Source organism: Chroicocephalus ridibundus, chromosome 1 (genome assembly GCF_963924245.1).
Source record: "Chroicocephalus ridibundus chromosome 1, bChrRid1.1, whole genome shotgun sequence".
NCBI lineage: Eukaryota > Metazoa > Chordata > Aves > Charadriiformes > Laridae > Chroicocephalus > Chroicocephalus ridibundus.
In genome coordinates, this window is record NC_086284.1 from 25,381,553 (window position 1) to 25,407,856 (window position 26,304).

The window sequence follows — 26,304 nt, forward strand, 5'->3', positions numbered from 1 at the left end:
TGACCTTCCTTGGTGTTAGAACATCTTCACGGCCAGCGTGGCATCAGGCACATGTGGCCTTAACCCCGTGTTTGCCACCATTGCTGCCCTGCCTGGCATACTCATCCTTTTAACTCATCAGGATCTCCTACCTCAGTTCGTTAACAAATTTTTATGATCCATTAAAATTGCCTCAGAAGTGAACGGTCAAGTTTCTTAACTAAAAGGAACTTGCCTTGTTTTGATATTATCTGGGTCACACTGTATCTGAGAACCAGGCTTAGATTTTTGTTATACCCACCCCAGATCTATTAGGGAATCTGCAAATAAATTAATTCTTAATTCTTTTGCAATGTTGAATTTCCCCCTCAGTTGTTCCTGACTCTAAATAGGAAGTTTAGAGCAGCAAATGAAATATCTTCAGATTTCACTTCATTGGCATGCTGTGAAGCCGAATAAATTGGTTTACATTCTTCGCTGGAGATCCCTAGGGTTGTTTGGGGAAGGCGTTCCTCTCACGAAGCTCCTGCACACAGACGACAAGGTCCTCCACCTCACCCAACAGCTCTGCGCACCTTCAGCTGCAACAATGAATTCATTCATCTGTCTGAAAATCAAAACTCCCATGGTCTGGCTCTTACCTTACACCTACAAAAGATAACAACCCACTGGCAGACGCGGCTGGTTTCTTCTGCAATTCCGTACATAGGCATAGTTTTGTTTTAAAGGAACACATCTATTCGTAACCCACTAACTACCGCAAGGAATAAGAATCCAGGTTCTGGGCAACTTCACTGCAAATCATTAAGAAATTGCTTTTAGACTCATTCCAGCTTCGCAGACATCTAAAGATAGAGCGTACTTGCCTGCAGGAGATGGAGATGGGAACTGATTACCAGGAGGCTCAAGTTTCAGCTCTAAAACGGAGGTTTCCAGCAAGACTGTCTCCTTGCATCAAATCTATGCTGTGAAAACATCCTCCAGCGGATCGGTACCAGCTGGCGTTGAGGGGAAAAGAGGAAACGCTGCTTGCGGGGAAGCACCACAAGGCACAGATCTTACCTCCCCTTTAAAAACACTGCTCAGCGCTGGGATTACTGGTTAAACAGCTGGTGCGTTACCCTGGCTCGGTGACCATGCCCTCAGACTCTTTTGGTACATTCATTAACCGTAATTTATGATAAATCACAGCAGAAAAGAAATATCTTTAAACTGAGTCTGCATTGAGCTACCCATATCTTTTGCAAAGAGCGAGACGATACTTTGAGTTATGACAATGAGTAGAATGAACTTTTATTTTCATTCATCCTTCATTAATACCATACAATTAGATAGCAATATCTGGAAAAAAAAACACCCTTGAAATAATTTAAAACAGAAGGCACAGAAAACCAAACCCAGCTATGCAGCTACAAGAGAAAGGGGAAAAATTATTCAGGAAGGGAATTAATTCAGAACGGTTTTATCGCTAGACATTCTGATCAAAAGCTACAGCACACAGAAACAAAACCGCACAGTTTAAGCTAACCCATGCTTTTGTTACATACACATATAAAAGAAAAAAAAATCAAAAAATCTGATTTTTGCAGGGTTTTGGATGGAAAGTGTAATTTTTAAAATAAAAAACATTAAATCTAGTACATATGTCAAAATCTTTCCTAAAGGCTACACTAAGATGTACTTTACAAAAAAAACCTGTATTAAGAGCAAAGCATGCAGTTAAACAGCATCTGGGGGTGGGAGGAAACTTGTTCTCAAATCAGTTCGAGTATCAAATAAGTTTGGTGTTTGCTTCAGAAACAGATTCTCAGTACAGTAATATACTGTAGAGGACATTCTTCCATATTTTAATATTATGAAATTAAACCAATAGCATACATTAGAGAGAGGAATAAAACCACTTCATTCATATGAGATTTTTACAATTTTTTTTTTTTTGCAAAAGAGTAACTTTATTTCTTTTTAAAACAAAGCTACTGGAATTAATGACATGCGATAATATGCCCTGATATTATACCGGCTAAGTTTGAAAATAAAGTTCATGCTTCACAATTGAAATACGCTGTGATTCTCAAATACATTCTCTGGTAATTAATAATACAATACAGAGGTCATTCATAAAATCAGTTCAGGTCGGGAACCTGATTTATAAATGAAGCTCTTTTCCAAATACGCAGAACACCGACAACACGCAGGGTTAGCTCCAGGTCAGCACATTTCTTTCTGCGCTCCACCCCTATTTTCTTATACAAACGGGTGCTTAGCCTGCAAATACCACGGAAAGGCAAAGTCTAGAAGTTACAGGGTGGTTTGTAAAAACACTAAATACAATCCAAGATAAACAGCGTTACTCTTACTGACAACTTAAGGGCAGGTGCTCTCTAAAGGAAAAAAGAAAATAATATCCTGAAATGCAAGAGAGATCGTTTCAGCATTTGATATCAAGGCATTTGCACATTTGTCAGGAGGTGACAGAGTAAGAGTGAACTTTGCAGCTTACTTTGCAGTTGGACTCGAATTCAAAGAGCCTTCCTTCTAGCCTGCCCACCTGTAAACCATAACGTATGGTTTCTGAACAGCTTGCTTTTTTTTTCCCGGAAATGGTTCTCTCATTTGGAAAGTACAAGTCAAAGTATTGTTTCCACACATGAATAAAGAGAGCTGACAACTACAATAGAAACGGTAAAAATGATCTTCGTAAAAATGTTCATCAAAATTCTCTGACATAGCAAAACATTCATTTGTAAAGTAAAGTCTCACACTGCAAGCCATTCACTCAAAGGCGACCTCGGGCACGTGTATTCTCGCCAGCGTTGCAACAGTAATTACTTCCATATTTCTTGTCACTATAGGATACAAACTCTGTAATATAGTAAAGTTTCCTAACAAAGAGTCCAATTATTGCACTTTATAAAAATTCCAGTAATATCAGGCTTTTGTCCTACTTTTCTATGAACACTGATGCCCTGCAAGAAAAATTTGGGGGACCAAGTAATTTCTGATGAGTAAGATGGATTACTTGAATCAGTCTGAAATATTGAATCAAAAATGGAACGGCTTACGAAATGAAGAGACGTACCTTTGGAAACGGATTTGGATTCATAGCAGCAGATAGATGTGTCATTGCGGTACTGACACACGTTCTCTTCGCAGGGAAGAACGAGCACATGGCTATTACGTTTATATATCACATATAACTTGAGGACTGTGCAGAGAAACCCGAAGAACCACTAAGTTCTTCCGCTGACTGTACAAGCCTGACGGGGAAAGCTCAATGACAGCTGTATCGGAGCGGGAGTTTCTCTGGGAGCATGTGTATATTCGCATTTGCATCAGCAACGGATATAGCAAACAGAAATGGCTATTTCAGGATGGAAAGATATATAGAATAAGTCTGAGAGGCCCATAAAAAATGAAAATACAGCAGTTTTGGCCCTGCTTATAACCAGCTGTATCAATAGGGAAAAAAAGACAGAGGACATTTTTGTGCCAGCTATCTAGAAAAAGACGTTGCTTGAACCGAAGTGATTCAAAACCTATATGAGGCTTCCAGGCCAGCAAATCACGGTTAAAGTCACTTTGTTCCTCTGCTCCTTCAGCATGGGAACGAGTGCAGAATGGCTCATTCCAACTGTGGATAGTCCGTTTACAGCAACAATCATATCACCACACCTACAAAACACAAGAAGAAAAAAAAAACAAAACCAACAAATGATGAGTACTGCCCTGCAGTATCTAGTACACACCAACAGACAGCACTTCACTGCTGGGGTGATAGGTCTGCATCAGGTTGGAAGCGTAGCTAAAAAACCCAAAGGGGTTCAATTTTAAGTCTGGTTTACTACTGAAACTCATCTGCGAAATTCCCAAATCGCTAGATTTCAATTCTAATACCAGAGATTAAGCATTACGAGCTGACCTGTAGGGAAACGTGAAAAGAGAGAGTTGGAAAGATCTAATGGAGTCAAGAGAAGATAATGAGATAGCATATGCATGACAGAAACATTTCTGTTTGTTTGTGTGGATTATAACACATTTACACCCAACATGGCTTTACCGTAGGAGGTGTAAGTAAAGATACTTATGGTTACACACCACACTCCAACAGAAAACCTTGTTTTCAATGGCTTACAATTTTGTCAAATGTAACCATTTGGCTTGAAGTTTCCCTCAGCAGATGGTTCAACTGAGAAGCTGTAGCTTTTCTGCGTTTTGAAGCAGGGAACAGAAATTTGGGAGGGTCCTGTTTGCCGGCCTTGAGAAAATTGACCTCGAAGGGTTAAGTTTCAGTTTTTGCAAGCTCAAGAGGAACTTCCTAAAAAACACCTAAGTCCTTCCTACATTGAGCACGCTCCATCTCCAGGTACCTCTTCTCTGTGATTTGCATGTGTGTTTGGCTTCCCCCAGAGCAGTCGAACATGACTCTGGAGATCAAACAGGGCTTTTCCTGAAACTGATCCTCCCAACTATTGGAGGCACCAAAATGGATGGACAAACGATGCTCTCCTGAGCTCTCCCAGTGCCCTCCACTGGGGCAGAGCAGAGGAAGATGAGGCAGTGTGACCAGCATCCATCAAATTTGCATTTAAAAGCACTTCTCTGCCAGAACCAAGGTACCCCATCACCCAAACCACACTGCTAGAGTTCACTAAGCGGGGTCTTTCCGCTGAAGTCATCTCACCTTCTATAAAATCATACCAGACAGATAATGTAGGCAGAAAGCTGTCTTAACTGTTCAACTGTGAAGTTATTTTCCTCCTTTGTCTCTGGCCAAACAAAACATTTAGATAATTTAAACAAAACAGAACAGCTTCAAAAAGGCCTGCCGCGGGATAACTCATGGTGCAGGTTTTAAGGAGCTCTCCCTTGTTGATGGCCCATTTTTAAGTCCATATTCTCAGTGAGACAGTACATATGAACAGGGGGTACCATATCAGAATATCACAAAAGAACATCTTTTCCATTCCTTACAAGGGGGTAAGTGTAACCACAACTACACTTCCCCTCTTCTTAGCAATGACGCTTGAATTTCCATTTGTATGAAGACTTCTAGTTATTATTTTCCCAATCTGAAATTATTTACTTTGGGTTGAACTGGAATCTTTCATTTAATCCAAACTGTTTCATAGTTGGCCAAAAAAATGTAATTTTGTGTTCAGCCAAGCTATTTTTTCATTTATTTATTTAGTCATTGAACTGAAAAATCAATTACTGGCAAGGCTCTAGGCATAAGTACATTTTTTCTTAAGTTACTTTGTAAGTAAATCTACACGTTAAAATCATGCCATAAAACTTCAAGTTGCATATTCTTTACTGCCACCTTCACAAAAGATCAGTTTATGAACAAGAGAACCTTTAACAGGAACTGTATGTCCTAGTTTGGAACTAATTCTATGCGAGGCAAAGATGCACATACGCACATTAGACCTCAGGGTTGCATCCAAACATAACGTCTAAGTAGGATCATATAATAGTTAAGGTCGGAGGGGTCCTCAGGAGGTCTCTAGTCCCACCTCCTGCTCAAAGCAAGGTCAGCTGTGAGATCACAGAATCATAGGGTTGGAAGGGACCTCTGGAGATCATCTAGTCCAACCCCCCTGCCAGAGCAGGGTCACCCACAGCAGGTTGCACAGGAACGCATCCAGGCGGGTTTTGAACGTCTCCAGAGACATTCCAAGACATACCAGACTCCCACCACCTCTCTGGGCAGCCTGTGCCAGTGCTCTGCCACCCTCAGGGTAAAGAAGTTCCTCCTCACGTTTAGGTGGAACTTCCTATGCTCAAGTTTGTGCCCGTTACCTCTTGTCCTATTGCTGGGCACCACTGAAAAGAGCCTGGCCCCATCCTCCTGACACCCACCCTTTAAGTATTTATAAGTGTTCAATAACGTCCCCCCTCGGTCGTCTTTTTTCCAGACTGAAGAGACCCAAATCCCTCAGCCTTTCTTCATCAGAGAGGGGTTCCAGTCCCCTAATCATCTCGGTAGCTCTCTGCTGCACCCTCTCCAGCAGTTCCCTGTCCTTCTTGAACTGGGGAGCCCAGAACTGGACACAGTACTCCAGGTGCGGCCTCACCAAGGCAGAGTAGAGGGGGAGGATGACCTCCCTCCACCTGCTGGCCACACTCTTCTTGATGCACCCCAGGATGCCATTGGCCTTCCTGGCCAGGTTGCTCAGCGCTTTATCCAATCGGGTCTCGGAAACCTCCAAGGACAGAGACTGGGCAACCCGTGCCTGACTGACCTCATGGGGAAACAGTTCCTCCTCATAACCAGTCTCGACCTCTTTTGTTCAACTTGTGCCCATAGTCTCTCTTCCTCTTGCCCTGCACCACTGCGAAAAGCCTGGGCTCTGTCTTCTCAATAGTCGCTTTGTAGGTACTGGAAGGGGCTGTTAGGTGTCCCTGAAGACATCTCTGCTCCAGGCTGAGCAAGCCCAGCCGCCCCAGCCTCTCCTTGCAGCGCAAGTGCTCCAGCTCCCCCCACCTTGGGGGCCTCCACTGAACTCGCCTCATTTATCAGTGATCTTCCTGACAACTAATGACTTTTAGGGCACTGACATGGGGACTTGGTTCCTTCCCTATCTTTTCTGAGGTACTGACTTTTTCAACTACTTTCTTGCCTTTCCACTAAAGCAGCAGCACTCATCTTCAGTACCAGAGTTTCCAGCAGTGACTTCAGAAGGCTACATGAAAGGATAAGGCAGCTTTCCCCACTTTACAGAAGTAAGTTCTAATCTTCTAACCATTCTCTAGGAAGACGAAAATGTTACGAACCAGCCAGTTCTGCACATACACATTTTGCAATGTCTCTTGGCCTAAAGGAGCGTTCAACAGGGAGATGGAGACAGAAGGTGACATGAGCACTGCAGCTGGGGAGGAGGACGGGAGATGGCAGAGGTGCCAGCACAAGCACCACCTCTGACAGACACCCCTTCCCCAACAGAAACACCTTGTACTTCCCCGCACCACACTCATCAGGGAGACAAAGCACTACTGGGCTGCATGATCTCCCCCAGCACTTATTTCCTTAAGCAATTAGTTGCACCAGCTCGTAACTATTAAAAGTGCTGATTATAATTATTATTATTATTACTACTACTATTATTTTAGCTTACTTTAATCTTCCATCAAAGTACGCGGGAGTTCCAAGAACAATCGTTTTGATGAAGAAAGGCTGGTTTGTGTGGTTCTCCTCGTAGCCACCGACGATGCTGAAACCCCAGCTCCCTAAATTGCTGCGCCGCAGTACTACGTCATGGCAGCTGTGTAGGCAGCTGTGGAATGGAAGCACAGGATAGCAAGAGAAAACGACGCGTATACCACATACAGATATTTTTATAGTAGGCACAACACCTGCTGTCTCATCATTACCACTGTGGAAGAGCAAGGGAGGGACGGTGAGTTGACTTCTGTTCCCAGAGTAATTTTGCAATATTCAAACTGATTTCCCAAAAAAAACCCACAATCCTGAGAGAGAAGAGTGCTTCGGAAGAAATAATGCAGTGCTAGAATAATCACCTATACTGACAGTAACAGAATGGCATTTTAGGGATTTCACAGGTGGCAAGAACGTGGGTGGAAAATGGATGCCTGATATCTTCAGTTTGCAAGTCAAAAATGCCAAGCATTTTTCTTCCACCCCCAGTCGGTTTAGGCTTTTTCTACTTTAAGTAAAGATCTAAAAATCCATGCATCATCTTTGCTACCTCTGAACTGATGCATCACCAGTAATGAAAATACAAATGATTAACCATTTTATTACACAGAATGTAAATAATTCAGATCATGCTCCTCTAACTGTACCAGTATATGTTATCTCCCCTGTGAAAATTAATTCTTGCCAATGAAGTTGGCAATGACTGTAAGTAAAAAAAAAAAACCAAACCACAAGACAGAAATTAACTTTTGGGTAAAAAAGATGCCAAGTTCTTTACTGATGTACAACCCTCCTTTAAAGAACAGCAGCACAATGCATAGCATAACTTTAAGGTCCACGCACGGGCATCTGTAGTGTATATAAGCAATAAACCACTGCTGAAGCATGGAAAGGAAGCACATTTACCAAATCCCAGAGCTGCTTATTGAGATTAGGTAACTCGTTAATGCAAGAGAAATGAATTGATAGTAAAACTCAGAAAAAGTGTGAAATCTTTGGAGGGCCAACGCGTGGTTCTGTCATCTTCATCTGCATTCTGCTACCAGTACACCTGGTTCTTCTTCTGGTTTTATGCTTAAACTACAGACCTAAGCCTGGTAACCCTATCAGGGGGAGAGGAAGTAACTTCAGCCAGGGCATGCAGGTTAACAGCTATTCACCGTAGTGGGAGTTCTTCTTGATAGCAAGCAATGCCGGAATGAGCTTATAGCTGTAGCCGCAAGAGAGTGAAAAACAGAAGAGTAAAAATGAAACACGGCGATGTCCAGCAGGCTGCAGATTAGGCACGGGGAGGGAGCTCGCTGCAAATCTGGTAGAGTTTTTGTGTTTGTAAGAGATGGCAGTGGGTTCTTGGAGAAAAAAAAAAACTAACCCGCAGGGATTTGTAACTACAGGCTCATCATACGTGTGCAAGAGACCGGTGTCAAGAGTCTGTCAGAATGGCAAGTCTGTCCAACGCTCTAAAATTATTTTTTGGCCTCCTATGTTTAGGTCGTAGATTAGCAAAGAGACATGTGGGTATATACTTTGTGTTTCTATTAATAACCTCTCTGGTTTTAGATATTCTACAGAAAGTTAGGATATGGTTAAACAATAGAAAAAATGACTCGTGTTCAATGAGAAGAATCCACGTGGGTAGTTACTACGGTTTCTGAAGGGATAAACCAAGCCTATTCATCTTCCATTTTCCTAAGGAAACACTGCTCCTGTTCACAACCCGCTTCATAAGCAGGCTGCCAACCGAATACAGCCGAGATGGTCAGGCAGGCAGAAATAAGGGCGGATGTGCCGCAACTAATAAAGTCTCTGCTTTTGTATCTCTCTCAGATTTAGCTTGAAATGGGTAACTGATTAATTTATCAATTAATTACGTACCTTGGAAGTCCCAGCCACATGACCCATGATGGTGACCAGCTGGCATCGTATTCATTTTCACCGATGGTACTCAACTGTTCTTCATTAGCCTGGGGCTGCTCTTCTACAATCTGGACTTCCAGGGCTTTCAGGGCGACTACTGACGAGGCAGCACTAGCTTTCAGCATGGCCACCGCCTCGCTGTGACTTAGGTTTGTCAAATCGATGCCGTTGATGTTCAGCAGCACATCACCTGTTCAAAGGCGCAAGTGAGAACTCTGTCAGAGTGGTTCCTACTGACAGCACCTCCCGCGCCAAGGGTTTCATTTAATACTGTAGTTTTTGGAGCTGAGACGGTCTGAACTAACAGCCTGGGAATGTGAACCGTGCTGAAGCCTTATACTGTCAGTTTGAAACATTAAGGTATTGAACTATTAAGCTGGATCAGTATCATTTATTTCCACGTAACACATCAAACGCTGTGGCTTCTATGGTATATCGCCCTGAAAATTTGAGACAGAAATTACCTAAGCACCTCACCATCTCGGCTGTAACTGCTATTGCAGATGCCACTACATAATCGTTTCCAGTGGTGGATCGTAGGTCCACCCTAACTTTAAAAGGGAAAGAAGAATGATGGAAGGAACAATACAGGCACCACACAGTAACCAGCTCTTGCAGGTAAGTGAGGCTCCACAGAGTGTTTTAGGTCGTCTGCTTTTTCTAACTTCATAGAATCATAGAATTGTAGAATGGTTCGGGTTGGAAGGGACCTTAAAGACCACCTAGTTCCAATCCCCCTGCCATGGGCAGGGACACCTCCCACTTGTTACGTGGGAGACAAAATGGAATCCAAAAACTACTGGAAAGGTTGGTACAAAACCCAGTCCATTAGAAGAAAGAAAAAGCATCTCTACAAAGATAATCTGGAAAGAGTCAAAGCCACTACAAAAGTTGCCACAATTTTTATCTTATTTCAGAATATTTTTAAAAAGCCTCTGGATGAAAACAAGAATGTCATTTACTGTCCAAGCAGTGACAGTCTTCTCTTTCACACAATGTCTCACTTACTGATGAAAGCCAGAAAAAACAAAGGAAAAGTGCGAACAGCTGGGTCACATTTGGAACGAGACTCATTTTTTAAGAGCTTTTTCCTTCCAGGGAAACCTAGAGTTGGGGTGCAGCTTAACTTAAAATCACTTTTGTTGCTGCTGTGGCTACTTTAATGTTATGCTATGGAAGAGCAATTGCAATTCTTTCCTCAAGTGTGTTTTTCATAGTAGTACAGAAAAAAGAAGCATACCTGTTGGTATGTGGGTGTAAATCTCCCTCTCTCAGGAGCATATAGAGATGCTCCCACACTGTTCTTTTTAAATTTGCAATCTGTGAAGCGTTTTTTTTTCCCCCCTAAACTTCCTTCCTAAAACAATCTGTAATTCTGTGAACTCTGAACTACAGAGATCTCACAGGCAGTCTTTGTTTCACATACGGCACGATACGTTTTAATCATCAAATGCTTTGCTATCGATCGGGCAGGACTGCCTTCACCTGCACCGAGCATAACCTCCACCTCCCGGTGCCCTTCCGCAAATCTGAGGGACACGGACGGGTGCTGTAGCACCCCTGACGACCAGCAAACCCAAGCTGTCCCAAAGGATAAGAAGGCATTCAGGAACCAGGGTCAACACCGACACAGCTTCGGGGGTAAACTTAGCACGGTTGCACTGTGGCCTGCCATCGGAGCATCTCTGCTGTTCAGATGTCACAGTGAGTAGCGGAGATTTCTTGGACAGAGATGGGGCCCAGCCCACCGCATTAAACACAAAAACAGGATGCGTGCACTAAGCATCGCAGCAGACCCTCAGCTCAGGGGATTACCGTCAGCTTTAAAGAATTTAACCAGACATTTCCGGGTCTTATTTGCTTCCCCTGCTATCGTTCTCTAAACATCCCTTTCCTAGAAAAGGTGGAAGTGCGATACTAAATACTGAATTTCCATTATTGAAACATGAAGAAAAGCATCCATCAGCACTTCCCTGCATCTGTGAAAAGACTTTTTTGACGTCACTTGACCCCGGAGCACGTACTCATCAAACAGCAATGAGAGGCCCCCCGTGCCACCGGGAAAACCAAGCCCCACCTCGTTTAATCCTGCCGTCTCTTGCCAAACACCCGTGAGGCTGCACACTTGTCACGAAGATGGGCAGTTCACCACTTTTGCTGCCTCTGCCTCCCGCCACTGTCATTCCCAGAGATTCATGGGGCTCTTTTTTCACAGTAATGTGCTTTTCTTGGCATGTAACACACTGGGAGAGATCCTGTTTGACAAAGATAAATAACTTTGTTAAAACTTGAAAAAAAAAAACCAAAACCAGAACAAAACACAACTAAATAGACCCCAACGCTATACTTTGGCACTTTAACAGAATGGTTTAAAAGGACCAAGTAGTGCAAAATGGCTTCAGCTGGATTTTCTCCAGGTCAGAAAAAAAAAGCCAAAAAAGTTGCTCACATAGATACTGAAATATAGACAAAAAGTTTAGAAAGGCCCACCTTGAAAATCTCACTCCAGTTTTTCTTACCATCCTACACTAGAATGGGCTAAATTTTAGGACTGCACTACAAAACCATATGGTCAAAAGAGTGGGCACAAACCAGAAACAAATCTTTTGATCTCTCCAGGATATTTAGTGACACATTCAAGGCACAGCACATCTTAAATCAACAGAATCCAAAATAACAGAAGAAATAACCTGGGAGATTCTTCCAACTACAAATACCTATTTATTCCTCTGCCTTCTCTTGGAAAATGGCAACGCTGCTTTATTCGACTTCCAATGCCACATGCTCCTTCTGATTGACTCTGCTCCTCACATATACATGTTAATCGCATATGTGATTAGTATACATACCATAGCCTATAAAGACAGCTCCTTCTTAAGTCTCCAGGCTTCAGGACTAACTGGCCGGTGCCATGCAATTATATAAATATTTTTTAAGCCACAAGGCTTCTAAACCAGCTGTTCGTTAATGAGAGAGAGGCAAAGATAAATGGTATGAAACATGGGAAATGTCCATTTGCCGTTACGTGGGACTTCCCACTTTGAAAGAGCCCAGGGATGGTATTGATACGTGAGGGAAATCAGCTCAGCCAACGGATCAGCTTTGGAACCGGGATATGAACACAACCCACGCCGGCAGATGGAAAGTGGGTTCAAGCTCTGATACAGATGAACTCTGGTCACTGTGCTGACATGGTCTAACTTTGTGGTGAGTATTAATGGCCGCTAGCTGTATTCAGGAGCCTCACCTTTGTCCCTCAGGAAGAAAACAAGCTTCCTAGAGCCTCACTTGTTCTTTTCTGAAGCTACACAAACTTTTAAAAGAAAATATTATCAACACGTGTAAATCCTCCCAACAGAAGTACGATGTTAAACAATGATGCCAACAGAGTGGAGAGGAGGAAAGGTGGCTCAGTTGACACGGTCAACGTGACAATTATTTCACAAAATCAGCTTCTCAACAGCGAGAAGTAATATTTTTCTAACTACAAGAACATCTCAACCACAAGCTTTATTTCTGCAGGTCTTCCAGATAATTTGACGCTAGCTTCATGAAAGTCTCTTCATTCCGCCTTTCTCTCCCTGCTTGACTCTGCAGAACTCAGCAGTCTTGGAGCCAGCACTCCTGGCTCATGGAGGAGATGACACACCCCTCCAGCATGCTCTTTATATGCCGGATGGTGTGTACCACATCTCCTGTCCTTGCTGGTTGCAGCCAGCACAGCGGCAACAAAAAAAATAACGTTCTTGAGTGACAGCTCTCCCACGCAGCAGTAACACATGAGCCACTGACTTAGACAAGGTCTAACAACTACAGCTGTATGAGCTCAGAGAACTTGCTTCTTTCACTGCAGTCAGCAAAAACAAAAAAATACTGAAACTTGTTGCATATCTTTTGTTCCCACTCCAGACATGATACAGGACTTGAGTAGCTGGATGTCATCATCTTTTTTTTTTTTTTTAAGTAGGTAAGAAAGAAGATATAACCCTTTCTTCCTGCCTTGCTATACACTTATACCATCACATGAGTAAAATGGCATTTATACCTCTTAGAATCAGAAACACCAACCTTATGTGAGTTGGGTCTGCTGTGAAACAGCTGCTGGGACTGGTGTTGGTGTGGGTTGCTGTTGTGAGTCCCGGTGTCTCGGATAATACTGACTGTCTGTGACTTCAGGGGTCTAGAGATGATCAAATTCACTCTCTCCCCACTAGCCTGTCGAATATATAAAAAAGAGTAATGAAATTGTTAGGATATTGATTATTGGCAGAGAAGAAGGAAAACATATGACGAAATATGAAACAAGAAAACAGCAGAACTTGTTTTCCAATTACCGGGGGACTTCACAGTCCCTTAGTTGCTTCTTGCTGCAATTCCCCCCAGAACAGAGAGGATATTAACACTCCTCTTTTGCATCTGATGTTACATTTACATCAGCTGGAAATCCTCTGCCAAAAGGATCATTTCTCATTTTGTGTTATGAAGCTTCAAACATTAAAAATCACCCAATTCCATTTGCAGCCTCTGCGAACTTGTGCAACATGTAGCAATAAAAGAAAGAAATGCCCACGTGATGACTCCAGGGTCTGCAGATGTTCGTCAGAAGTTCTGAACACCTCTGCTAATTCCCAAAGAGGCTTCCAACAAAGATGTTAGATAGGAGCAGACCGTCGAATTCTGGAGTTTGGGGAGTATCAGGAGACTCAGTTACCAGATGTTAAATAAAACGTCAACTCTTTCTATTGCCGCAAACCCACACCTCAATAGAGAAAAGTTACCCAGTGTAACTGGGTACACATCGTATACAAAAACTGGGAAACAGAAATTAAAACTCCCAAGATCATTGTTGTTTTCCTTTAACTGCAAGGGAAGCTCTCGAAATTATTCCTGAAACAAGTATTTACTACTCATCTCATTTGTATTGGAGTTCTTTCTCTATGTGGTGCTGAGTTAAACAAAGATGACTGCACTAGACTGCAAGAACCTACTATTACTGTATTCCAATTTTCCTAAAAAATCATCCCACCATCAGGAAGCAGCGATGTGCTGCAGCTGTTTCCTTACAGACTGGGAGAAAGCCATGGGGTAAAGGTTTTCCTGTGGGAACAGGGAAAGGTCATATGTCACACTGCATCAAGCTTTGGGTACTGTTTTTGTCCACAGCAAAGCCAGACATTGGGACATTCAGGAAAGGAATAGTATTTTCCTGAATGCTCAGAAAATGAATTTTAGCGCATGGGACTCGTGGAAGATCTATTTTTTCCTTCTCAGCTGCTACCTGTTGCCTCTACAAAGTCTAACAAATCACTTTCCTGTTTTAACCCCAATTCCATGCACAAGCAAATCAATACAAAACAAAGCCCACTTTTATAGAGCTTACCGAGAGATTAAAATTACAGTACCTATATAAATATAATAATAATCCTCAAGAGGCTACATGGTACTCTCCTTGCTCACACAAGCAGCCTTCTAACCTTCAGGCTGTACGCCAGGGAAGACTAATGCACTTTTCACTTCTGAGGAGGTGAAGTTCACCTGCTAGGTGCCAAGGCAAGCCCGGTTTTGCGCTATTATTTCCAGAACATAAATCACAGCAAATTGCATCGCTGCAGGCTTTTAGGCGTTACACAAGCTGATCTCTCTGGGACCGACTCTGCCCCAGGCTTTGCCCAAGAAATAAAGCTGAGCTAAGGACTCAGGCAGGGAATGCAAATTACCTGTATAACCTGAGCAGCAAGCTCAGGTGTCCCGTGCTTCAAGTCATGTCCATTAATTGCAAGTACGCGGTCATTGCTGCAGAGCCTGCCGTCTTGAGCAGCCAACCCCCCTTCCAAAAGGTCGAGAATAAAAACTCCGGGCTCGTCTGTTCTGCGCACAAGCTTAATGCCAAGCTGCTCGCTGGAGTCGCGCTTGTGCAGCGTCACTTGAAAGCTGTCCTCCCGCGAGGAGCTGGTGGCATCCACGTGGTTGTGTGTGCGGCTGCCGAACCGCCTCTCCCTCAGCACGGTGAGGTGCAGCACCGAGCAAGGCTGGGAGAGCACAGCTCGAGCATGGTTGTGAGACACGTTGCTTATGTCAAAGCTATTGACCTGCAAAACAACAACCACCAAAAAAAAAAAAAAAATCAGAATATTCTCACGTGTTTAATTGTTCCTGGTTATGGAAATAAAGTCCTTTCCAAACTAAGTTCAGAGCTCACTGCAAAACCAACCTTGGAGCAACCTACGTATCCGACCCTACCAGGCTTCTTCTCTCATCCTTCCATCCTCTCCTGCAAACCCATTTTGGCTGCTCAATCTACAAACCTATTTTTAGGGTGGAAAAGACTCTTAAGATCATCATGTCCAACTGTTAATCTAACACTGCCAACTCCACCACTAAACCGTGTCCTGAAGTACCACATCTACACATCTTTTGAATATCTCTGGGATGGGACTCAACCACTTCCCTGGGCAGCCTGTTCCAGTGCTGGACAACCCCTTCAGTGAAGTATTTTTTCCTAATATCCAATCTAAACCTCCCCTGGTGCAACCTGAGGCCTCTTCCCACAAAGGTGACAACATCTCTCTAAGAGTGAACACCCTCTGTCATTATAGTCCAGGGCTTTTGTTCTCCTGGTCTCCTATGCTTGTCTTCCTTCAATCTTAACATTGTTTGTTCTCCAGGACAAGAACTTTGCGCGTGCTTTCAGTGTCAAGCCCAGCATCATTTAAAACTATAAAATAATAGCTATAAAAAGAATACATCCAAATCTCTGAAGAAAGCTTATGTCTAACAATATGCAGTACTTCCATGATGTGAAAAATTTAAAAAACCTTTGAGATCCAGAATAATGAAAATCGTTCATTATAATAGTAGAAACAGGTGGTTGTACTAGCTCCCAAGTCTTCGCATCAACTTAGGAGATTTTCCTCCAATTGCAACTAGGTCAGTTTCAGACTTACAACTTTCATCACTCAAAATTCAGTTTGTAAATGAAAAACAGATTAAACTTTTACTCTCTATAAATAAGAACTGCATGTGTTATGTGGCCCACTGGTCAGTAATCTTCAGTCATTTCTTGCGCTATCAAGCTAAGATAAAAATTGACGGTGCAATGGGATTTGGCAGAAAACAGGAGCACCACAAAAACCTGCACGAAAGCTGTATTTGCCTTGTTCTGTAGGAAGAGGTTCAAAGTCAACACTAAAACTTCATCCTTTGCACGTACCATTATGCCCTGATGGAGGAACCCATTTCAGCAGATAGAAATTAACACCCATTGGGCTATACTGACCTACCTTACCTAAGCCTTTGATGGTCGCCGTTGCAACCTAAGTAAAAATATACATTTGCAGCTTCCCACCATCTAATAGAAATATTAACACTTAAGAAAAAATAGGAAGAGAAAAGACTTAGAAATCTATGTATGACAGAGGTCACATTTACATCACGCATCTGAGCTGAGGGGCTCCGAGAGGTCAATGCCAAACCACTTGATGCCAAACTTGCTTTCCACAGGGCAAAGGGGTGGCCGTACCCTTGCTAAGCCACCTCCATCTCCAGCCCCATGCCCAGTACAAAGCCACCGCTCCCAGCAGCACCGAACCACGGCCGTGTCCTGGTCTGCTACTGCCCCGAGACAGGCTGTAACCTTGGGCAGAGGGACAGGAGGCGCAGCTAGGAGAAGTAACATTTAGAGCTGCCACCAGCAAAACCCACTAGCGCTCATCTGTCAGAGCCCTTAAATTAAATCTAGTTTTATTTTTAGCTGTCGCTAGCTAAAGTAAATACATAAAATATGGAAGCGCTCAAAGGGCACAGAAGAATATATGCAATAAAATGTAGTAATTCTTTCTACAAGGCAGTTCACAATTTCAGAATTAAACAGCCTTAGCATTTCTTGGGGAAAGAGATTCTCATTAGGTCATGTTTTACATGAGTTACAGTCACAGTCCAGCACAAAAAAGGAACAATTTGTAGAGCACTTGGAAAATGTTAGGCACCTATCTATACCTTGCAGACAACATACGCTTTTATGTAGCTGTTACTAAATGCTGTTCCCTCAGATCTTGAAAGGTTAATATTTCTTGTTTGACTGGGCAAGAAAATGCTGAGTTTCACCTCGCAGTCCTTTCTGGCTTTCTTTTAGTCCTTTACCGCTCATAAAAGCCTTTGAAGACATTTTCGGAAATACGCGACTGAAGGGTGCACGCTGAGCTGCATCAAACTGCACTTAATTACAGCCGGCAGAGACTGAGCCTGGTCATTTTAATACAACAGCTCAGCACCTACACAGGTAAATTCAAAGCAATAAAGATATTGTATCTTCCAAAAATTTTGGCTTTTACCTTCTGTACCTCTTCCCTTGGCAGCAGGACTCTCATGGACACCCCCCAGCATCTGACAGCCCCAGCGCCAGCACCTCCCATTGATAGGGAAGACCCACTGCAGCTTATAAATCCTATTCATAGTCAATTTATTGCCACTTAGGGCTTTGGAAACTATAATTGACACCTGCCCAAACAGCAAGAATTTCCAAAGCTTCACTGGAGCTCAAGCTCCCTATTCTGGCAAGCAAGGAGAGCCCTTGAGTATCGAAATAAATTAGGCAGCATTCAATCAATGTCTGCAACTGCTTGTTTAAAAGGCAACATTTTGGAAACCTCTTGGGTTGCTTTCTTGGCCAGCTACTATGCTAACACTCTGTGAGAGGAAAAAGGCACGCTTCTCAAAAGGAACTTTATTTTCTGAAGTGCAAACTAATTTAATTCCAAGGGTAACTACAATATTTAAGCTACTTCTAACAGCTTGATTTCAAAAAAAGTGAAATGAAAAAGGCTGATACTACTTTTGGACTGATCTTAGGCTAACAGATCAAAAGCAAATGTTGTTACTGAAGTCATTTTGAAATGATGGTAATATATTTTTTTCAAGTGGAATGATTAAAAATAGAAAAAAAAAAAACCTGGAGGACTGTCCTGTTTATGTAGAACTCAGATACTGCCATTCTTAAGAGTCCTATAAACAACCCCTTCCGCTAATATAAAATTAAAACTCCAAAATTAATAGAACTTGATCTTTTTACTGTGGCTTATTACTTAAAACCATAACAAAAATACAAACTCAATCATAAACAAACAATTTAAATTTAAGTTGGTTACTTTTTTTGAAAAATATTTAGAATACCTTGCTTCAAATCATGCCGATGAAGAGTATCACTGACTCCTTTACACATATTGAAAGATGCAGGCCAACTGCCTAAGCTATTGGAAGTGAAGCCAGAATAAAATAACAGTTTAGATGAAGCTGGCCTTACAATCCACATAATGTTTTTTACATAGGACAAACTATGGCCACTTGTTAGCCAGAAGTAACCTTGGCTTCCTTCGGAAAGCATGCATCAAGTTGAAATAAAAATCAAGTCCCGCAACATTTAAAAACACCAAAATAAACTCTATTTTAAACATCAATTTTAAACATTGATAAGAGATGCTAAGAAGGAAAAATAATTCCAGGGGCTGGTCCGACTAACAACATAAAGCATGACAGCCAAAAGTGCCAGGACAACAGGCTCTGCTCTGAATATTAATTTGCCTTCCAACTGATAATTGCAAAGCTAACATTTACACAACATGGTCTGACAAGGAAAATCTCCCATCTCATTTAACAGGCAGTTCTGCAAGGAGTGAATGGAAAGCAAGCAGACAGAATACGTAATTAGGTTCCGTACTTGAAGTATTTGGTCTCCAGCAAGAAGTCTTCCATCTCTGGCAATGATCCCATCTCGATAAACCTCTTGAATGACAATGTTGATCAAAGGTGTTTCGTTGCCACCCACTATGCTAATTCCTAATTCAATATAAGGATTGGACCGATGAATTTCAATAGTAGTGATCTCTCCTTCAGGCAAGGTAGGTGGCTGTTGATTTGCTGCCAATTATTTTTAAAAAGAAAGATGATTAATATCCTTTATACCTCATTCACTTTCAATAAAGCAAATCACCAAAGGACAATGTAGACAAGCCAGACCACAATGGTTTAACAACAAACTAAACAAGCACAATTGGATTAGTTCCACTAGTTGTTGGAACACCTAGCTCATTAGAAACAGCTCTCTAATGACTTGGTAGCATCCATGCTTCCTGAAATGGGGTCATTTGGATCGGAAAGGGTATTCTGGACCCTTTCGATCCTATCCTTTATAATAATTTTCATATATTTCATTTCCAGTGGGGTCAGTTGTGTATTCACATTTGGTGATGATGATAAAAATGTGTTTTAGGCATTACCCCACGGTGCATGACTTGGTCATGCCTCTTCGTTAGATGGTCTCACAACCGCACTAGGAGCTGCCAATGAGTTACCAAGCCAAGAGAATGGAGCCCATTTCTGAAGCAAACATGGAAACGACTGAAAAGGAAAAGGGGGGATGCTAAAGGATGGCAAATACAGAGGAGAAGGAAGGGGACAGGACCACCTTCCTCTGTGGTAAGGCTCAGCGCTTCCTCTCTAAGATCCCAGATGCTACAGATGTTACTGCTCGTTCGGTGCAGATAGATGCAGGAGTTACTCAGCTGCCTTTTCGCTCGAGCAGGACAGCACTCCGTGTGTGGGAAGGCTGCTGATCCGGGCGGGGGGAAAGGGGAACAGGGGAAAAGAAATCTCATCTTAGAAAACAATTTTTGTAATTTTACAGAAAACACACTCCTTCCGACTCGCTGCAAGGCCAGTGCTACTAGCAGAGTAATATGACCTACTGCGCCATGATATGATAAATGATGATACAGCACCATGGCATTTGGCACACACCCTGAGATATTTCTTTCCTTCCTAACTGTGACCTTATCCCCGTTGTATGCTTGCACGTAACCAAAACCCACTAATATTTCTCCAGGAACTGCAAAAGAAAAGAGCCCAAGATGAAGATGCGCATTCATGGTTGGTAAGAGACAAGCTCTGACACCACAAATGTTTCCACATCTGATAAAAGAGACTTGAGAAGATAAGTGATGACATACTGTCTGCTACTGTGTTCTCCTCTAAAGGCGGATTGTCGATGCCGGGCTCTTCTGTCCACACGGGAAGGGCGGGCGAGGTGAAGCTCTGCTCAGCTGGCACTATTCCCTGATCTGCGTCTGGAGATAAACTGGTAGGCTGCTCTGTCCCACCAGGACCGCTCTCGCCCTCTGCTTCGGCTTGCAGCTTGCTCGTTTTCCTTCTCTCCAGAGCAACCCTTCGATGAGAAGCCCCAGGACACCTGCGAAGACAACGTTGACACCATGCTTCGAGTTTGCAGCAATGTTTGTAGCACAAAATGCCCAAGTACTACACCAAATTAAATCAGTCCTCTTCAAAGCCACAGCTTCAAACTAATCATAAAAAATATTAAACACATTGGATTTTAAGGCCAAAATATGTTTTAGTGGGCAGAACTCCAAAACAATACCGCCTTCTTCACAAAACTTCTACTATGTAATTTTTCGGCCATGAACTGAATGTGCCGTAACTCCTTCTGAATGTGAACTTATTCTGCTATGCACATTCCAGTTTCTGGAAGAAAACCTTGTTGAAAAGATTAAACAGGACTGCCATAAAATTCCACAGAATTGAAGCCCCTTTCAAAGACACATTTGGAGACCCACTGAAGCAATCTCCTTTCACCTTAGTAAGCCAAGAGAAGGAAGCATAGTATTTTCCTGGGGTCATTCTAGGGAGGAAAGAGATGAAAATTTTACCTATATTGCAATCTAAGTGTTAAAAGACTGAAAAAAAAATATGCTTGTCTAGGAGTTTGTATGAAAAGGTAGCAAAAGTAACAACTCTGCTCATCTTCTCCTCTTGAATCAGTAGAAGGCGTTTCATCTTCCTCCTGCCTCCCCTTTTTTCTTCCTGACTTCACACAGGAGGTGCCATTTTTTGCCCTCCCTCATGTAAGAATGCTCCATCAGCATTTGGCGCTTTACACTATAAACTTATTTTCGTGAGTTCCCATTATTCTTAATGCAATAATTTTTTTGCTTATGTTTAAAATCCTACAATAGTTTATTGCAAAGAAGGGCTGCAATGTTGGAAATTCACAGAAAGAGCCTTCATTTATTGACTGGTCTTACATTTACGTGTAGATAATTGGATGTGGACATCAATCTTACATCTGCCTGCGTGACAGTTTTGCCAGCGTCTGTTATTTCACTTCTTACAGTATTTGATGTCCTTCTTAAAGCTCCTGGAGCTGCTGACCACCTAAAGATACTCATGCTGTAGCAAGTGTCAGAAAAAAGGAACAATGGTCCTGAAAGGACGCCCTGTTTGGGAACTTGACAGACTGTTATAACAAAAAGAGAAACACTTTATTTTTGCAACAGGAGAAGAAATGTCTTAAGAGAGTAAAATACAGCAGAAGTCTAACGATGTCTTAACTTGTTAAACCGGAATGTTTTGAGAATCACAATTACGTTCTGACATTCTGTGAAAGGGATTTGATAATTATATGGTTACACTGGTTTTGTGTGAGGGATTTTGAAGAATTGTTAACAAAGAATGTTGATAAAGACATCTGTACAGCTTTTGTGACCCCCAGTAGTGTTATACCTACATAAAACTATATATATCTATTAAAAAATCCTTATATATATGTTTAGAAGAATAGCATAAGTGTGCTGTGAAATATGCATGAATACATACATTAGAGACGGTTCAGATTATGAAATGATACACTTAAGAAATCACTTCTTGGGGCTTTCCCCAAGACGACATGTTTTACACCTGATGGTCATCTCGTCTTCAAAGTTAAGCAAGTGCAAGCTCAAAAGACGAAAATTACTTGAAAGGTTTTCACTTTGTGAAAAAGTTCCTCTGATTTTAATGATGGAACAGGACCCTACTTCTTGGTTTTGCCCAAGTAATATTTACTACATAAGATCACTGGCACAGTGGGACTGACCGGCTAAGAAATCTGGCTGTTCTCAATTTGTTCTGGTGGCCAGAGACCCAGTTACTGGTGAAACTCAGCCGGAAGCTTTTATCGTTCATCATTTCACCATGTCAACCTCAAAACAAGAATCCCAACAGGCCAAGAAAAGGAAAGATACAATCCCTTCCCTCAAAATCTCTAAAATACTTTAGCTTGGTGGGTTAGCCCTACAATTCCCCAAATCTTACTGCTGGCAACAGGAAAAAATAGAGGACCAACCTCCGACATCACTCACTTCTGCAGCAACACAGCAAGTGGTAAATGCTCTTGCAGAGGAAACCTCTTGCCTACCAGGAGCTCTGACAGATGTGCTGTCCCACAATGATGCCCATGAGTTTAGGACAAAGCCACCCCAAGCTGCATGTCCTTGTGTCCCTGAACCGCTTTGTTATAGGGGTGCAGGTTTTCCGCAGAGAAGTGAATGAATAGCTCAAAATGGACACTGTCAGAGGACGACACTTCAGTCCCACCAAGCTTGGGACACAGAGTCCATCTAGCCTTACAGGACTATTTTATGAACCAGACACTTCCTTTGGTATCTTCTACCAAATCACTGTGCTGTTGACTCTTACTGAGCCAGCTCACAAGACCCGTGGATCCCAAAGGAGCTGGTGTAGATAGCAAAGCACACCTTGGAAATTATTAATCTTTTAATTTTTTTTTTTAAACTGTATCAAATCGGGACAGAACAAAAAATCAACCCTGGAAGTGTCCTATTTCTGTCAAAGCCTTCCAAACCACAGCCAGGTCCTCCTCCACCCTCCTTCAGAGAGCGCATTCCCCCATCGCTACCTGGCAGCTGATGAAAGTCGTCGCGCAAAATATAAATAGATTTGAGGTTTATTTTTGCCAATGATATTTAATTATCATTACAAAGGCTAATATCAAGAATTGTAAACAGCCTCCTGAGCACACCTACTCAGCTCAGTGGAATGCCTTTTGTACAGCACTCTACAAGGCAAAAAAGGAAAAATACCCAGGTTTTTCCCCAAATTAAACCAGTAATTGTAACAGATTATGACTTTCAGCCTGCTTTAGTAGAACTGCATTGCTAGTAAAGTAGCTGTCTGGTGAAGACATTAATTAATGGGATGCCAGTTCCTAGGTTTTTATACACAATGTGCCACCTACCAAGCAGCAAAGCCCAGTATTGGTATTCAAGCACATCTATAAGGAGATTTTTCATTTCCACTTGCAACGTAAAATGATTTTTATTGGCAGTAGGAATCTATTATTCACAAACAGCAAAACCATACAGCAGTTGTAACAGTTAACAAGTGGCAATAAATCTCTAAAGGTGCACACCTTCATGAATACTGTCTTTGCCAAATATCTGGGATAAAGAGCATTTTGGACTAAATCTCCTAAACAAGTTATGTACACAGATGGGCATCTCGGGATTAAAACGAGCACTGAAGATTGTTTTTATGGGTACAGGAATCTATTCTCATACAACAAATTGCATAAATAAGGGCTGAAATGAGACTGAAATGTGTCTTACAGGAACGGCATTTCATATCTACCTGCAAGGCCTGCAAGGCCATATCTACCTCCTTGGCTAGGAGCGAGAAAAAAGGCAGGAATGTTTTTGAGAATTTCCAGAAATTATTTAATTTCTTTCATGAATCAGGCTGCTCAAGAGTAGAGATACCGAAACAACCAGCAAAAGCAACTGAGTGACGTTACTTATCGGCAAACTCGAAGGGCAGTGGTTATTTGGGATGTAAAATGAGCTTCTGCTGATACTCTTCGACTCCCTCCTCTCCTCCCTTCAGCACCAGCTTTTGCGCCATTCTGGATGGTGACAAAGGCTTTTACCTTCAACTTCTCTTACTCCATATCTGATGGAGAAGAAAAGTTTAGGTGTTTTTTTTCACAGACAAGTCTGCTGGGTTTCTCATTTAAAAGCTGCCTTCTTGGAACACTAGCAGCAATCCCTCTCTGCAGATAAAAAGAGCTTTCATACAAAATTAAGATGTAGTTTACAGTGTATTCCATGGAATAACAGTAGGGGCTCAAAAAACACAGTTGCTCACTGACTACTGAAAAGAAAGATTTCGTTGTAACTTACACCATCAGCTCCAGCCCAGTCTAGAGGTTTGATAAAAGCAAACACACCAAATAGCCTCAAACCAGTTGCACTAAATCGTTTTCCAAGGAGGAGCTGAATTTAAGCAAAGACGGCAAAGAAGCAACCCAAATGCCTTTGCTATTGCTCATAAAACTTTGCCAGCAAAGTGACCTTAAACGGTCATTCTGGCAAGATTTACAGCTGCAATTCACAGTAAAACACGGTGCTGCTTCGGAAAGTTCAGTGTTTGGGTCTTGGTTTTTCTTTTGCCAGAAAAAAAAAAAAAAGGCGGGGGGGGTGGGTGGGGAGAAAAGGAGGCCCTAGAAGGTACCTAGATTTGGGAATTAGAGAAGGCTCAGGAAAAAGAAAAAAAGAATAAAAAGGAAAAGGGCCTTTGGTGCACATTTCCCTCTCCCACCCAATGATCTGAGGAGCCTACAAAGAGCCAGGTGGCTTTGGAGCAAAAAACCACCACAGAAAGTTCCTTCACCTTTCCAGCAATGGAAAGAGTCCGTAGGGCATGGAGAAACTCTGAATCTGTGGCCGATCCATGTACTCAGGTGTGAGAAATGACCTGCCAAAAAAAGGTTAAATCCTACAGATCCTCTTCACCTCTGCTGGTGCTACAAGGAGCTGGGTAGGGACAGGGCTTGCAGCTAACGTGGGACCGGGTGGGAAGAACAGAGTCCTGACTCAGCAGCACTACCACAAACACCAAAATAACTGGGATTGCCAAGATTTTGAATGAAAAAATTCTGTATTTATAAAACTAATTTTCCTGTGGATCTTGTTAATTTAAATCCATACATTAAGGATGCTGACTGACACACAAGGAATAGCTATATAGTTACTTCAACTCCAGAAAATACAATCCTATAATAATTTCAAACTTAACTTGACATAAAATTGGCTTGAATGTTGACCTCAACATTTGGAAAAATGTCTCCATTCAAAATGATAACTTAAACTATCATAGGACAATTTAAGAGGGGAAAACTGAAGCCCAACTCAAAAGCAATACATAAACACAATGCCTTACACTCTCATTAAAAAGTTGTATGAATTTCAGAGTATGTTTTTGTAGAGTTTCTTCAGGTCTGAATAATCCATAAGAATTAACTGAATTAAAATCATACACGGAGAAGCTCAATAATTTTTTGTTGGATTTCCTTCTAATAAATTTACCTTTGATATTTAGAAGTGGAATTGGCACCTACTTTACTAAGCATTAACGAATTTTCTACAGGAAGTGACTGGGAAAAGCAGTACAACTCAGCATTACTTGTATACTTTTTCCCTTTAAATCAAGATTACGTGCGTTGTGTTTAACTTTGAAAACCACAGTTTTCCAGTGAATGTGATGAAACTGAAAACTGATAAATCAAGAATATTTTCCTTTCTGCAGTGAGGTATCATGGAGTGCAATTAATGAGCATGAAGTAATCGAGTTTGTGTCTTGTGCTTCTCATCTCCTTGCTGGAGCAGCATGCAGTCACCTCACGCTCCGAGGTGCCTGCTGGATACGATGACATTTTCTCCCAGCTTTTATGCTCAAATGCAGCAGATTAAAACAACACTGGAAAATCTAAGTGTGAATGTTTTTAGACAGTGAAAACTAACCAACCATACCGCATTTCTTAGAAATACAAACTAGCTCATGTAAGGGCTTGTTGAGACGGGTTTATATTAATCTATGCTGAAAATTATAATCATGCTGAATTTTATATTTCTTTCCGACATTTAATGATCAGTAGTAGAGTTTTACTGGATTCACTAATCCATATAAAATCAAACTATGCAGTTGCTGCCATTGTTTATGTCAGCAATGATAATTTACAGGTGTTCAGAGGTTTGCAAACAAACTTAATTGAAAACTGTAAATCACCATATACTCAAAATGCGTATCGGCATCCCAAGACAACAGAAGGAATTGAAAATGAGCAGCCTTCTGTGACTGAAAGCTTTTTTCCGGCTGACAAACAGGAAAAGCTAGTGACTCAGCTCACTTGGATTTCATAATAACCTTGTGCATTAAGTAAATGAATATTTCATATATACCAAAAGAGAGCATAAACAGGGTTCCATGTACAGATAAATTATGTGGTCCTGTTGTAAACGGCCCTAATACAATTCAAAAAGATGCCAACCAAGGAAAATGGGCTGAAGAGGTAAGGGATACGACAGTGGGAAACCAGAAGACAAACCAAATATGTAGCAGCAGTCTGGCCA

At 41.9% G+C, this 26,304-nt stretch overlaps 1 protein-coding gene across 7 annotated transcripts in view; it reads right to left on the bottom strand.

The window, feature by feature from the left end:
* Positions 1-1,288: 1,288 nt before the first annotated feature.
* The window catches only part of LNX2 (ligand of numb-protein X 2), a 61,626-nt gene continuing 36,610 nt past the window's right edge, over positions 1,289-26,304 (bottom strand). For all 7 annotated transcript variants that reach the window (XM_063331789.1, XM_063331795.1, XM_063331804.1 and 4 more), the window contains 8 exons: positions 20,053-20,291; positions 18,765-18,964; positions 14,770-15,141; positions 13,121-13,267; positions 11,130-11,307; positions 9,011-9,242; positions 7,095-7,253; positions 1,289-3,651 (listed from right to left, as the gene is read on the bottom strand). In XM_063331789.1, coding sequence (XP_063187859.1) covers positions 3,516-3,651; positions 7,095-7,253; positions 9,011-9,242; positions 11,130-11,307; positions 13,121-13,267; positions 14,770-15,141; positions 18,765-18,964; positions 20,053-20,291 — 1,663 coding nt within the window. In that variant the 3' untranslated portion in view covers positions 1,289-3,515. The remainder of the gene's footprint in view (positions 3,652-7,094; positions 7,254-9,010; positions 9,243-11,129; positions 11,308-13,120; positions 13,268-14,769; positions 15,142-18,764; positions 18,965-20,052; positions 20,292-26,304) is intronic.